Genomic DNA, 14,908 nt, shown 5'->3' on the forward strand with positions numbered 1-14,908 from the left:
TTTTTTAATTTTATTTTTAAAAACAAAATTGGCTGTGCTGACCAAGCTGGCATGAGCATTCATTGTTTTCCTAGCTCTTCGCTTTCTAATCACACAATTTTTGTCTTAACAGGAATGGCATATGGTCTGCTGTCCACACTACAGCCAGTGTATGGTCTCTATGTGTCTTTCTTTCCTGTGATTCTTTACTTCTTCTTGGGCACATCAAAACATATTTCATTGGGTAAGTTTTTATATGTGTGTGTGTATACATGCACACATGTGTTTGCTTATGTAATTACTTGCATAAATATTTTTTTTTCCTATTAAATTCCTATAATTGATAATCAAAAGCTTAGTAATTGGCTGAATGATGTTTCAATTTTTTTTTAAAGACAGAAACTTTATTTGATGGAAAGAAATTCCAAATCAAATAATCAGATCTAAAACTTCACAATATTATATTAGTTCAGGTCAGAGTCTTTGGTTTAATTAGAAGTTTCATCTACTTGAATTATTTTTTTTTATTTGCTTACACCACACAAAAAACGCACCTAATTGACCACCTTAAAAATTGTTACCTGATTGTTTTATTTTTTTTATTCTCTGTGTTGTTTTTATTTACATCTATATTGTTATTGTTACAGTAGTAATGCTGAGGTGGTCAATTATAGTTAAACAGAATTTCAATTTTGTTTGTATCAATAAAATTATCTTAATTATCTTATCAGTTTACTACACAATAATGGCACAACTTTCAGTCAGTTATATTCCAGATTTTAGCAACTTTCTGAGATAGGGAAAGAACAAACTTTAATAATAAATGGTTCTAAATCAAAACCAATAACTGTAAACTCAGGTGTACCTCAAGGAACAGTCTTAGGTCCACTACTATTTTTAATGTACATAAATGATTTACTGAATTGCTTTCTTTCAGGAACAAAAATCAGATTATTTGCAGATGATTGCAAAATATGTAGAACAATTTTAAAAAACCCACAAAAATAAAGATAAAATTTCTGTATTTTGTGGTTTTTTTTTAATTTTACAAAGAAAATTAGATGAATTACAGAAATGGGAATCAAATTGGAGAATGTCTATCCACCCAGAAAAATGTCAGTTATTAAGAGTAACAAAAAAGCTAAAACAAATTAATTCTACTTATCTTATTCATGGCAAACCAGTAACACAGAGTAAAAACGCAAAATACCTAGGTGTTATAATAAATAAAAAAACTGTCATGTTATCCCTATAGTGATGAAACTATAAAAAAATCAAACAAAGCATTAGGGTTTATTAAAAGAAATTTCTATAAATCAAATAAGAACATTAAACTAAAATGTTATTTAACCTTGGTTAGGCCAATAATAGAATATGCATCCTCTGTTTGGGACCCCTCAACTCAAGAAAACATCAAGAAACTGGAACAGACACAAAATAGAGCAGTGAGATTCATAACAAACAAATATTCACATTTCACTAGAGTAACACCTTAAGTAAAATCACTAAATTTAAAAAGCCTTCAGGAGAGAAGACTCAAAGTAAAGTAGCAATTATACATAAAACACTGAACCATAATCTTCAAATACAAAAACAAAATTTAATAAAATACTCAGAAAGACGCAAAGTGCTATTAGAGCATAAAATGGATTGCCTGAGCCTGCCAGGAAAAACAGTGACATGCAGAATTTAAGTCATTGATTAACATGCATGAGTAGATGCATGACTCGTAAGACATAACCATCTTCTTTTTGAAGTAACGTCTGTATTATATAAGATAAGATAAATTGAAATTAAAAGAGATTAAATTGTGGTAAATTCACAAATGTTTATTTAAAAATTTGATAGATTTAAGATTATATTTTAAATTAATTTCAATCAATAAAAAACAAAGCAATATAAAATCCATTTTCCGATTATTTTGAAGAAAGTCTAGAAATAGAGTTCACAGTTGGTGAATAACACATGTTTGTAATGTAACTATTTTGTGAAAAGTAACATATTTAATTATTTTTTTTAAGTCTCCATTATTTTTTAAAAAATGACACTTTGGTATTGTAAGCCTTTTACATATTTCAATTTATCTAAATTTCCAGCTATATGCATAAGAGTAAAACTTAATTTTAGTTATTTTTTAATTACTTTAGGTGAAGTTATTTTAAAAAAAAAATTATTGAAAAGTACAATTTAGTTTTAATTTGAAAATATTATCTTCTAATCTTTCATAATGCACATTTGCTGTCATCTCATAAATTTTTACCAAAGTTTTACTACCAACATAACCTGGTACATCATTCAATGTATATTACCATGATTTTGCTAGGTACATTTGCTGTCATTTCGCTGATGGTTGGTTCTGCTGTAGATAAAGGATTGAAAGACAACAACATTGTTCTAAAGACTTGGAATCAGACAGTGGATAATGGAGGTGGTAATATTACATTTGAAATAGTGGACAATAGTGATGAAGTGGAGACCGCCAAACTAATGCTGGCCATGTCAGTTACTTTTATAGCTGGTGTCATACAGGTAACACTTCACATTAGTAAGTTAATGATATATGAGTTAGATAGTAACATACAGAGATCCTTTCTCGCTCTGGCTTTTGCCCCCTAATTAATGTGATGACCAATTGGTGTATAAGATTTGCGGGAAATAACCTTAGACAAGACTAAGAAAAGAAGAAAGAAAAAAATTTGCAGTCCATGTCCAACATGGCATTGGACATTCTAGGAAGACCTGAAATCCATAGCACCATCTGGGACAAGGATGTAGAAGTCACATATAACCAATCTTTGCGAAGATAGATAGCCACCCCATGCGCTGAGGACCTCAGTTTAAGTTACTAAGTAATTTAAAATTGTGAATTTAGATTTTTTTTTTCTTAATCTTCCCAGTTTCTTAATTAAAACTGTTTTATTTAAAACTGTTGAGGTAACTCCAAATTAAAAAGTGTGGTGTGCACATAAACAGCCAATTTGTTTCCTTTTTAACGTCCTTTCCAGTTATGATAACACAATATATATATATCTAAAATAGAATGAATAAAACCCAGTGTAAGAACACTGAAATAACTCAAGACTGTCCAAATTATCTTGCTAAACAATGAATTTCTTGAAAAGCTATGAAAGAACCAGAATCTTTATTGTTGATGCCTTTGAACATTTATGAGTTATTTGTAGATCTTCTTCAAGATTTCAGGGGGGTTCTAGAATAATAGTGTCACAAATCAACTTCTATTATTATGATGTTGTTACATCTATGAATTAATTTTATTTGATGTATTAGTTACCATTATACATATTTTATGCTGTGACTTTGAAACATTGAAACAGATGTATTAGTGATGGTAACTAGTATCATTGAAACATTAAAATCTTTTTCTCTTGTAACTTTTTCTTTTGCTAGATACTGTTGGGAATATTTCGTCTTGGTTTTTTGACAGTCTACTTGTCTGACCCATTGATCAGTGGTTTCACAACAGGAGCTGCCTGTCATGTCTTCACTAGTCAAATCAAGCACATTTTTGGTATTCATACTAATAGACACAGTGGTGTTTTCAAACTTATTTATGTGAGTATACCAGTCACTACCAAATGTCCTTATATTTCGTTCATGCTTGTGTACCACCAATTTGGTGTATATATCAGAAAATGAATTTTAATTGATGATCACGTGTTAACATTATTCTTTGGCCAAATGCTAATTAAAATGTTCTGAGACCACCACCAGGATGAACACCTCTACTTTCAGTTCAGTTTCGGTTACAATATCCCATCTTCACCTGTTGGGGCAATATGCATGATTTGTCGACCGTCTTTCTCCATTCCTCTTTGTCTTGCCTTGGATAGAACCTCTTTCAATCGCAGGCCCATCCATTCCTTTATGTTGTCTTCCCATCATTTTCTCTGTCTGCCTCTTCATCTTTTTCCTGGTACTGTTCCCTGAAGGAATGTCTTTGTGAGCCCCAAAGACCCTGTTTATGGCCATAGAGTTTTAGTTGCATTTTTCTTACAATATTTAGCTGGTCTTAACTTCTTGGACTTTTAACTTTATTGAAAGCATTTTTTTTTAAATCTAGAACAGGATTGCTACATTAAAGTTTTTTAATGATTTATCACATCTAGTCAAAGTTATAAATAGTAAGCTCAATATTTTGTTTTTGTTCATATAAATGATTGTAAAATTTTTTTTTTTTTTAATTTAATTATTCAATCTAATTCAAATTCATTTCTTTCTATTTCCAGACCTATATAGATATATTTACCAATCTTCCTCACACCAAACCTGTAACTTTGATAGCTTCCATTGTGTGTATGTTTATACTTGTGATTATCAAGGAGTATATAAATGCCAATCCAAAAATAAAGCCAAAACTATTTATGCCTATACCAGTAGAGCTAATTGTGGTAAGAGAATTTTCTTTAGTATGTATAGTGATAATTTGACTACAAAAATTATTGACCAATATTTTGAAATGCTTTACTTTTTCTATATGACTAAATTGCATATAGCAATAAACTGGTCAATATAATTAGTTTATTTTTCTTAAAATTTTGGTAGAAATAGTTTGCATTAATTTATATATATTTGAGAATATAAAAAGGAATAATTCTGTGTGTGTCCTTGTCTAATGATGTCAAGAAGAGATTGACATGAAACTCTGACTATGTTAAACTCAAACAAAAATAAAAATTATAAAAAATTTCCAATGGCATGCATCTCAGATAACCTCTGACAATTAGTCCAAGTCATGTGTGGCTCAGATACTGAGTTAGGCAGAATTGTTACCAGTGATGGGAGAAGGGGCATGTTAGTCTTGTCTGGCTGCCCACCTAGAAGAATGAAAACTTTGTATCCAAACCTCTGTTGTCTTGTGGCTATAACCAAACATTGGAAAGACACTGAGTCAAGCCTAAGGAAAAATCATGAGCTGGTGACCCTCGGACATTTTGAAACACACAGTGATACACCTTGAAAGAACCTGTGAAAGTGCTGATTCTAAACTGTATCAATACGTACTGTTCCTTGGATACATCAGCTGCATGGAGAGAGCAGAATGGCTGTGAGGGTGAAAACATTCTGACCATGTCTAATTCAGTTCAATTCTATAAGATAATACTACTAAAATAAAATGGTCAAACGTAACGTTGACAGAGATGAAAAAATATCATTGTTAAATTTTTAAATAAATCATTTCCTCCCCATCTGTTCTTGTTTAGTAAATTAACTTTGTTAACAAAGAATTAATTGTCACTATACTTTATATCTTGTAGGTTGTCCTAGGAACAATCATTTCTTACTTTGCTCAGCTCCAAGAAAAGTACAGTGTCCAGAATGTAGGGGACATTCCTATTGGGTAAATAGTTGAATATTTCTACTTCTTTCCAACAACCTTGTGTCATTGGGGCTCTATTTTGAACTAATTTTTTTTGCTTTACTTTTTTTTTACCACTGTTTCAATTGAATCTTCAAAGGCCAAATCTATTTTTTTGTCCTAGATATCATCCAACCATCTTCTCTCCCACCTCCCTCACTTTAAAAGCTTTTTTTTTTTTAAAGCTGTCTATATAATATGACATATCAACTCTGCTGCCATCTTCTGCTGTCCTGAATTAGGTTTTGACTATAATAATAATCTTCATTTCTGATGGAACATCCCAACCATGAAAAAAAACAACATATATTTGTAAATCCTGTTTTGTAGTTGTATTAGCCATTTAACCTGACAGCTCTTATTTATTTATAATCTAATTAATTGTATTCATTGAATATGTATTTGTCAAATTAAGTTTTACAAATATACAAAATTGTAAGTACCAGTGAAATGCATGGTGCTTCACTAGACAAGTAGCAAATATCTATTGACAGAAGAGTCGTCTGTAACAGATTCCTTGTATGAAATATGTATTAACATGTTGTTTTTATTCTTTTTCCTCAGTCTTCCAGTCCCTAATTTGAATGCTTTTAATTACATTTCTGATGTGATTGCAGACTCCATCGCTGTTGCCATTGTTTCTTTTGCCATTTCAGTTTCTATGTCCAAAATATTTGCCAAAAAGCATAATTATGCTATTGATTCAAATCAGGTAGCATTCTCTATAGAACTTTCATCTAGTACTTTTTTTGTTTTGGTAGCAAAATACATTCTTTACAAAAGAACTTTTAACTTTATATTATGAAAATGTCTTTTAAAGTCCTTTAACTTATTTTACAATAATTTATTTTTCTTTGTTCAAAAAATAAATTAACAATTATCTTATTTTGTAGGAACTGCTGGCTTATGGATCTTGCAATATTGTTTCTTCCTTTTTCTCTGCTTTTGTATCAGCCGCATCTTTATCTAGAAGTTTAATTCAAGAAGATGTTGGTGGTAGGACTCAGGTGAGTAGTCCTGCTGGACCATTTCCCAAACCTCTTAGAATTTAAACAAATACAAGAATGTTTTTTGTATTTTTTTTGTTTTTTACATAGAGTAACAGTATATATGTAACAAAATTTTTTTTACTACCTTTACTATTTTAACTGTGAATAAACCTTGTTTTTAATGATTTAACTGTATAGAATTTAGCCCTTGTTATATAAATGGAGAGTGATCCTTAAAGGATTATGAGCACGACATGGCCTAAATTGTGCCGATGTGCCTAAACTCAAAAACTAAAAAAAAAAACAACCTCTAAAGCTGGTCATCTCTTCTTCCACCAATATACATTCACAAAGCCTATTCTCTCTTTTAGAAGTTCACCATTATCATTTTTTTTTTAATTATTATTTTAGTACCCTCAAGCAGCTCATTAAGTATCCTCATAAGTGAGCCAGGCTGCTCAATGTTAGAGGATATTAAAAAAAAAAATAATTAAAGTTTTAATGTTTCATTGAACTATATTGGTCTTGTTATGTATCACAATTAGATTTTATGTTTAAAAACTTAATCCATATACAAAATAAGTATCATAACTGAGTTTATATATATTTTTTTCTTTAAAGTTATTGTTAATTTAACTTTCAAGTGGCTGGTCTGGTTATAGTTTAATTAAGTACAAAATGAGTACTATAACTGTGTCTTCATAAGTGTTATCTTTGAAATGATCAATGTTCATTTAACTTTCAGGTGACCGGTCTAGTATCCAGTACTTTATTGTTAATTGTGCTACTGGTTGTTGGACCGTACTTCAAAACTCTGCCAAATGTATGTGTGGTTGTTTTTACGTACTTTATTTCTAATTAACTTCACGATCTTATCAACTTTTAGACTTAAAAAAAAAGATGAATTTAACATCACTAGGTCTCTAATGCAACTCAGATAATTATAACTGTTTATTTCATGTGTGCATTGTTTCAGTGTGTTTTGGCAGCCATTATTTTGGTTGCACTCAAAGGAATGTTCAAACAGTTTGCTGATCTGATAGCTCTTTGGAAAATTTCTTTATTTGATTTTGTGAGTATTGTATTCAATCAAATGAAGTACCTAAATCACCTGATTAATATTTAAATGTAATAAATGTAAAAAATGTTTATGAACTAGGACAAATAGTGGAAGTAACCCATTACTGAAAGATTTTCTGCTTCTGATGAATAGGAAAATAAGTCCCACAGAACTTTATAACCAATCATCTGATTGGACAGTAGGGAAATTACAGATAACAATGATGTACTTTGTTAATATTACAAATAAGTTTTTATTCTGAATGGTATGAAAGAACTTGAATAATTGCCCACATAAGGAAGAGAAATAATTAAAAAAAAAAAACATTATATTATAACTTTTGGAAGTGCCTTCAGAAATGGAGATTGTTATGCCATTGTCCAAGTCTCCTGCAGGACAGCACAGGAGGCATACATTTGTGCTGAATGTCACAAATATACTGACGCTTTGAAAGGCTTTTTACCTAATAAAGATCCTTGTTTCTAATTGTAAATCTTTCTAGAAAATTGTTCTTGGACCATCCATGAAGGCCTTGTTAGCTGCTGATCCTGACATTAGTTTTTAATTGTAACACGTGTGTAGAGAAAAAGGCACTGCTATTTGGGCAACATTTCCATCATAAATTAAACATAGGCTATCATTTCAATCTTTATGTGATGAACCATAGAAAAACAAAACCTAATTAATACTCAGAAAGACACAAAGATAGAGGCACATTTCTTATTCCATATGCTAGAACAAATTAATACAAGTGCTTCTTCTTCCTTAGTGCTATTAGAGAATGGAATGGATCGCCTGAATCAGCCAGGAAAACCTACAACTTAGCAGAGTTAAAGTCATTGATTAAGATAATTAAGATACATGACTAGATTGACACATGAAATGCATAGGACATAACGTCTGTAATATATAAGATAACATAGACACCCAGGGCAGATGATGTATAGGTCATCTGTTTCTTGTGGCCTACAGTAAACAAGGGTGTCATGTGGCTAGCACAACGACCAACCGCCTTTACTTTTCCCTAACTAATGTCAGGTACCCATTAGAGCTGGGTGGACTCAGAGGCGCCCGAAGATACCGAAATTAGAAATCCCAGTCTTCACCAGGATTCAAACCCCGGTTCAGAAGCCAAGCACTTTACCCCTCAGCCACCGCACCTCCTTCACATGCTCAGCTGCTACTTAAACTTTAGTTAACCAATTTATGCACATTTTAAATCTATAACTAATTAACTAAACCAAGTTTGTTTGTTTTCTAGGCAACATGGCTAGTGACATTCTGTGCTACAGTGTTTCTGGATGTTGACCTTGGCCTACTGGTTGGTGTTGTGTTTGCTTTATTAACAGTCATTATGAAATCTCAAAGGTTAGTCTCTACAACTTCATCTGTCTGTCATACTTTTTACTCTGAGTGGATTTATGCATTCACTTAACCATGATTTTTTCTTTTTTTCAGGGGAGGGGGGAAATGGGGCCAGGATAAAAATATTTTGATTTTTTAAAATCTATCATTCATTAGTTATTAAGTGTAAAATAATCGCTCTTAGGAAAAGTCCTCAGATTCTTAAAGAGGTATGCTCTTTTTAAAAAAACTTTTGTTTATGTTTATTGTTATTATTATTGATTTGGTTTGCTTACAAATTAAAAGAAAGTTAACATAACACATCATGAAATTAAAGCAATTAGGCAAACTAAATATTTTGCTTTAACATTCTAAGAACCAGGAGATTAAGTATTAATATTAAATTTTAAAACAATTTCAAAATTTAGTTTAAACATAGAATGGATTTTCTGAATAAGCCTGGAAAAAAACAGAATTACACAATTTTAATTTCAAATAAATGATAAGATTATCTTAAAGATACACAGTTATCTACTTTTTGAAGAAACATCTTAAATTACAAAATACAAACTTTTGTTTCATAGGGATCATGAAATAGGCATATTTATACAGAACACACACATTTATTTATGTATGTGAATGTCTTGTCTTATTTAACCTTGGTTTTTTTTTTAGCTTTCAACAAACTCCGGACATAATATTTATGTAAAAAGGCACGACATGGCCTAAATTATGCCGATGTGCCTAAAATCAAAATCAAATCATTTATGTAAATGATTATTAAGGTCATTATGTGTTGTTAATTCTCTTATCCTTTGTAGGCCATATTCCTGTTTACTGGGTCAAGTACCTGGCACAGATATTTACAGAGATATCTCAGTTTATAAAGTGGCAAGTATTGCATAAATGTCTTGTTAAAAATTTAAATGTGAACTTTTGCCATGTTGTATAGCACCTTTATCTTTAGTACCAAGAATTTATTCTAAAACAATTTTCAACATTAAAATTTACATTGTTTTTACTTAAAGAAAAGACAGTTTTATTAAAGAACAGAAACAGACTTTGTATTAATGCAAAATTAAAACAGTAAATTCAAGAATTAATATTTTTTATAACTTCATAACCTTAAATTTAATTAATCAACTTCAGATTTGTGTTCACCAATTTAAAGAAAGCTCCAAACTAAATTTCCCTAATTCTGGGGTCATTCTTTGTAATATTATTACATTCAACTAGATTTTATTGAAACATTTACTTTTTTTGTTTATGCTATAAGCTATTTGAGTTGCTTCTCTAAAAAAAAATAGTGAATATTTGTCATCATCCTAAAAATCATTTGAGTTAGTGCTTGAGAGAATAAAATACATTGTTTTAAATATTTGCATTTTCTTAAACATTTTTCTTATTTTTTTTCAGTTTAACTTAAATATGATATCGATCCATCTAACATAAATAAAACAAGTTCTCATTAATTGTTTAAGAAAAAAAAATCTTCAACCAACATTTTAAACATTACTTCACTTTGATATGTTATTACTTATGGCATAGTTTGACAGAACAAATCATACGAGCTAGTCCCACAAAACTCCCAGCCTTCTCATTGTTTACAAATATTAAACAAAATATAAACAATACTTTATAAAAAAAAAAGTTGTTTTTTTTTGTTTTTTTTTTTTTAATATGTTCCAACATCTTTGGTCTTACCAACTCCTTTTATTTTTATGAGATGACTTCATCTTGGGTGCCTGTACATCTGGAAAAAAATGGCAGGCCTTTAGATAACAATGAAAAAAATAATTCTAAAAAGCCAATATGGAATTTGGTAAAAATAGTGAGGAGAAATAGACCTAAAGGTAGATGGAATGGAAAAGATTTTTTTGGATTTAAAAAAAGGTTCAGGAATTCTTGTTACAGTGCTGTTCTTAGTGTGCCTTGAATATGGAGTATGCAAAAGCAATGACATTCTTTCATGGGACTCACTGCTACTGATAGACTTTTAAAAAGCCTGCATTAACAAAAGCAGATAGAATTAAAAATAATTTAAGCAACACTGGCCTTGTATGTTTATTTCAACACATTGTTGACTTTTTAATCTTTAATTCTCACAAAGCAAATATTGACAACAGCATGTTTTAAATATTGTTTCATTGCAGGCAGAAGAAATTCCAAACATAAAAATCTTCAGATTTGACTCTGCCATATTTTTTGCCAACTCAGAGTTTTTTAAAAACTCTTTATATAAGTTGACAGTAGACCCATATCAATTGAAGAAAATGCAGAGAAAATTAGACAAGAGAAAGAAGAATGAAAAACAGTTACTCAATCTGACAATAGTAAGTGCACCTTTCCATATATGGACAATGTGGTTAGCACAGGTTTTGCATTTTAGTTTGAATGAATTACTTATGATGATTATCAAATAATTGTAAAATCCGCAACTTATTTTATTCTTGGGTCAAGGGCTTGTGGAATTTGGCACATAATCCTATTCAAAAAGTTTATTTTATATTGAGAGTATGTTTTTGCAATATACAATGCACCAAGTACTAGTCAAGTTAATCTCATTTTGGTTTGTATCGTTGGTTACTGTAGTTTCCATATTTATTCGCTGTAATTTAAAAATAACTTTTTCTTATGTATATTGTATTGATGCAACATTTTAGATTATTTATTATTATTTATATTACTTTTGAGGGAAATTCCTAAAATACTGAAGAAATGTACATAATTGTATTATAAGCAAATTTTGATTTTTTTTTTTCTAGGATTCCATAGGCAGCGCTGACATTCCAATTCCTGATTCAGACAGGACTGACACTTTGACCTCACCACCTGTTATACAAAACAGTGAGGCCAAGCCTCCACAGTTTGTGAGTCAGGTCCCTACCCTGACAGACATTCATTATATCATCATAGATTGTTCCACCATGAGCTATGTCGACTCCATGGGAGTGAAAGTTTTGCAACAGGTAAAATACAATGTCTTAAAACAATGGATATTTTTTTATTAGCATGTACAATTTTTTTTTACAAATATATTCCAGGGTTGTCATCTTTATATTCCAGGGTTGTCATCTTTATATTAGAGGGTTATCATTTTTATATTCCAGGGTTGTCATCTTTATAATCCAGGGTTGTCATCTTTATATTCTTGAGTTTTGAAAGCTTAGTAAACACGATGTTTAAAACTATAATATTTTTCTTACCTAGTAAAAGCAATGTTAGTGGTTTGTTTAGTCAACAATTAAAAATTAGTTAAATTTTATGAATGAATTGTGTTGAAATGGTAGCCCTAAGTATAAGCACTGCACCTTACAATGGGAAATGAAATGAAAGGGCAGATAAGCTTTCAAAGGCAGGATCATCGATGGAACAACCAGATAGACCTGTTAACTACCTCACTCTAAGGTCAATGTTAATCAACAACTACAAAGAGGAGTGGCTCAACCAATGGGCAACAGGAAACACAGGCAGAGCCATGTACAAAGAAATAAACATGCCTAAAAAAACTGGACAGTATTAACTTCCTCCCCCGCAAAGAGCAATCTACAATCTTCCAACTAAGGACAGGACACACACCTCTGTTAAATTACCATCTCAATAAAATAAATCCCACACAACTCCCCCTTTGTAGACACTGCGCCCACCCTTATGAAACCGTAAACCATATCCTTTTTGAATGCCCCTTCCTAATCCACCTTAGGCAGACCCTACTACCACTCCAGCCCAACATAACCAACACCCTGTATGGCAGTGCTAAACAACTGAAGAAAACAGCACACTATTATTCCTTGGCACAGTCTGCAAAAGAGCTGACAGCTCAGCAGCAAAAAGCTGGCTAGAAGAAGAAGAATGAATGAATTGTGTTGAAATGGTAGCCTTAAATATAAGCACTGCACCTTACATGACCATGGAAATAGTGATTATTACTGTTACTTTATTACTGTTACTTTAACTCCATTATCTCCATTGATGTGCTACTTGCTTAAGACATCAACAACCAGGATAGTTTAAACAATGGCCACTATTGTCATAGCTGAAGAGAAAAATGAGGGACAATAGTTTGCCGACTAATAATAACCAAAACCCTAGTTTGTGCCTAGAACTCTGGCAGCAAAACATGTTCCACTTACTCTTGGCAGGAAAATGAGCTCAATATCTTCCCCCGTCTATACTTAAGACCTATTCTCAAAATAAAGTGGCAAGATAAAATCACCAATCAGGAAGACCTGCAAAGAGAAGGTTGCCAAGACATCCACACTGGTTTGGTCATTTACGCTGAATGAAACAGGACTGACTTCCATAGGATGCATTGTATTGTGATTATTAGATGGCTGGAGAGCTGCATGACATCCACTCTTACGATACTTCTATGTGTGTAAGCGTGACATGAAGCTTTTGAAGATCCAACAACAGTTGGGAGGACACAGGATAGGCCCACATGGAGGGCAAGCCTAACGGAGGAGTCCTGGATCACAGAAGTTTGTAAAAGGTTGCAGTGTCTGGTGATTACAAATACCTAACTGGGACTGTGAATGTGTATCAAGGATGGACCTAGCAGCAGAAGTTGCAAATGAAAGAGATCATCTCTCAAGACATAATTTACCACATGCTGAAGATGATTAAAGTTTGCTGGTTTTTTTTTTTTATTAAAGACTCAAATTTTTGTTACCAAAAGTGGACCACGTTTTTGGAAATAAATTGACAAGTTTCAAGTGCATGAGCAGTACATCTATACTATAAAGTAGAAAGTAAGGCGTATGTATGTATGTCCTGCATAGAAATCAAAACTGTTTCACCAATTTTGATAAAACTTGGCATAAATGTCCCCTGGGTACTAACTCGAACTGTAACGTATGTATAGTAGCTCTAAAACAAACTAAAGACCCTCAAAAAAAAAGTTTTCGTACTCTATGAAAGTTTACCATGTTTAGATCGAAAGGATCTAGATCTAATTTTTAAAACTACACTTTGCACAGATAGTTTTTTACTTTGACACATGAAAATACAAAATATAGTCTATTGATTTCATATTTAATAAATTAACCTTCAAATTTGTGATTCAAAAGCAATTTTACATAAATTCGTTCCTTGTACCTTCGAATTTTGAATTCCTGGCGTACATTCTTTCTTTAGACAAGACTGAAATGTTACACATCTCTCTATTCCTAGGTCTAAAACTCTAATTCAACTCTAAGATGATAGAACTTCTCCTTGCAAAGATAGTTTTATACTTTAACACATGAACATACTATTTATAGTCCATTCATTTCATATTTCAATCAAATTAACATTCAAATTTGTTTTTCTAAAGCATTTTCCATACATTTGTTTGCTATAGCTGCAAAGCCGTGTTGACATACATTTTAATAGTTCCATTCATAATTCCCGTACATCTAACAAAAAAGGTCACGCATGCGCATATGGCTAGCGTATTTATATTTTAGGTGTGCACATTATCTATAATATGATCAGAGGAATTATTTTTGAGCATTTCTATCAAGTATGTAATTTGTCTTTACTAATAGTTGTCCAGTATAAACTTGCTTGTATTTTTTCTAAATGTTTGTAAAGCTCTCCCATTAAGTATTTTGTTGAAATATGTATTATGACTTTTGTCTCCAGGTAATCTCAGAGTTTAGAGCTTTCAATATTACAGTTTATTTAGCACAGTGTAAATGTAAGTGGTTTTTTGTGCTTGTACCAACTTTATTGTCTAATAGCTCAATATACTATTGACCTCTTTGACCTGCATTTTGGGGTGGCCTTACTAAAGCAAAGCTTTCAACTCTTTTTCTGTCATAAGCCATTCAATCTTGTCAAAATCAACTGTTTTTTTAATTATTTTCATTTAAAATAAATTTAATGTCTAAATGAAAATGTGCAATTTAGCAAGGTTTACTGAGCCAACCCACAAGGTGCTGCTATCATCATTTCTTACCATTGTACGACAGGCCTTAAGTTGTAGCTGACCCATCACCTCCACTTTTCTTTTTCACTTAAATTTTTTTTTAGGTTTATTATATTTTATCATTAGTCTTGTGTTAATCTTCTATAGAGAATTTCTTATATGAGCTTTTGATGTAGACGATTAGCCTACAACTTTTCTAACCTGCAATGTCAGTCAGTGAGTTATTCTAGCAAACATTGGTACTATTT

At 31.4% G+C, this 14,908-nt stretch overlaps 1 protein-coding gene across 11 annotated transcripts in view; it reads left to right on the forward strand.

Moving 5' to 3' along the window:
• The window catches only part of LOC106065222 (sulfate transporter-like), a 62,740-nt gene that overhangs the window by 41,705 nt on the left and 6,127 nt on the right, over positions 1 to 14,908 (forward strand). For all 11 annotated transcript variants that reach the window (XM_056025938.1, XM_056025939.1, XM_056025942.1 and 8 more), the window contains 14 exons: positions 113 to 223; positions 2,303 to 2,508; positions 3,388 to 3,552; positions 4,227 to 4,388; positions 5,256 to 5,338; positions 5,921 to 6,068; positions 6,250 to 6,363; positions 7,091 to 7,168; positions 7,322 to 7,417; positions 8,667 to 8,773; positions 9,571 to 9,644; positions 10,907 to 11,082; positions 11,515 to 11,718; positions 14,375 to 14,429. In XM_056025938.1, the coding sequence (XP_055881913.1) occupies positions 113 to 223; positions 2,303 to 2,508; positions 3,388 to 3,552; positions 4,227 to 4,388; positions 5,256 to 5,338; positions 5,921 to 6,068; positions 6,250 to 6,363; positions 7,091 to 7,168; positions 7,322 to 7,417; positions 8,667 to 8,773; positions 9,571 to 9,644; positions 10,907 to 11,082; positions 11,515 to 11,718; positions 14,375 to 14,429 (1,779 nt within the window). The remainder of the gene's footprint in view (positions 1 to 112; positions 224 to 2,302; positions 2,509 to 3,387; positions 3,553 to 4,226; positions 4,389 to 5,255; positions 5,339 to 5,920; positions 6,069 to 6,249; positions 6,364 to 7,090; positions 7,169 to 7,321; positions 7,418 to 8,666; positions 8,774 to 9,570; positions 9,645 to 10,906; positions 11,083 to 11,514; positions 11,719 to 14,374; positions 14,430 to 14,908) is intronic.

Source organism: Biomphalaria glabrata, chromosome 4 (genome assembly GCF_947242115.1).
Source record: "Biomphalaria glabrata chromosome 4, xgBioGlab47.1, whole genome shotgun sequence".
Lineage (NCBI taxonomy): Eukaryota > Metazoa > Mollusca > Gastropoda > Planorbidae > Biomphalaria > Biomphalaria glabrata.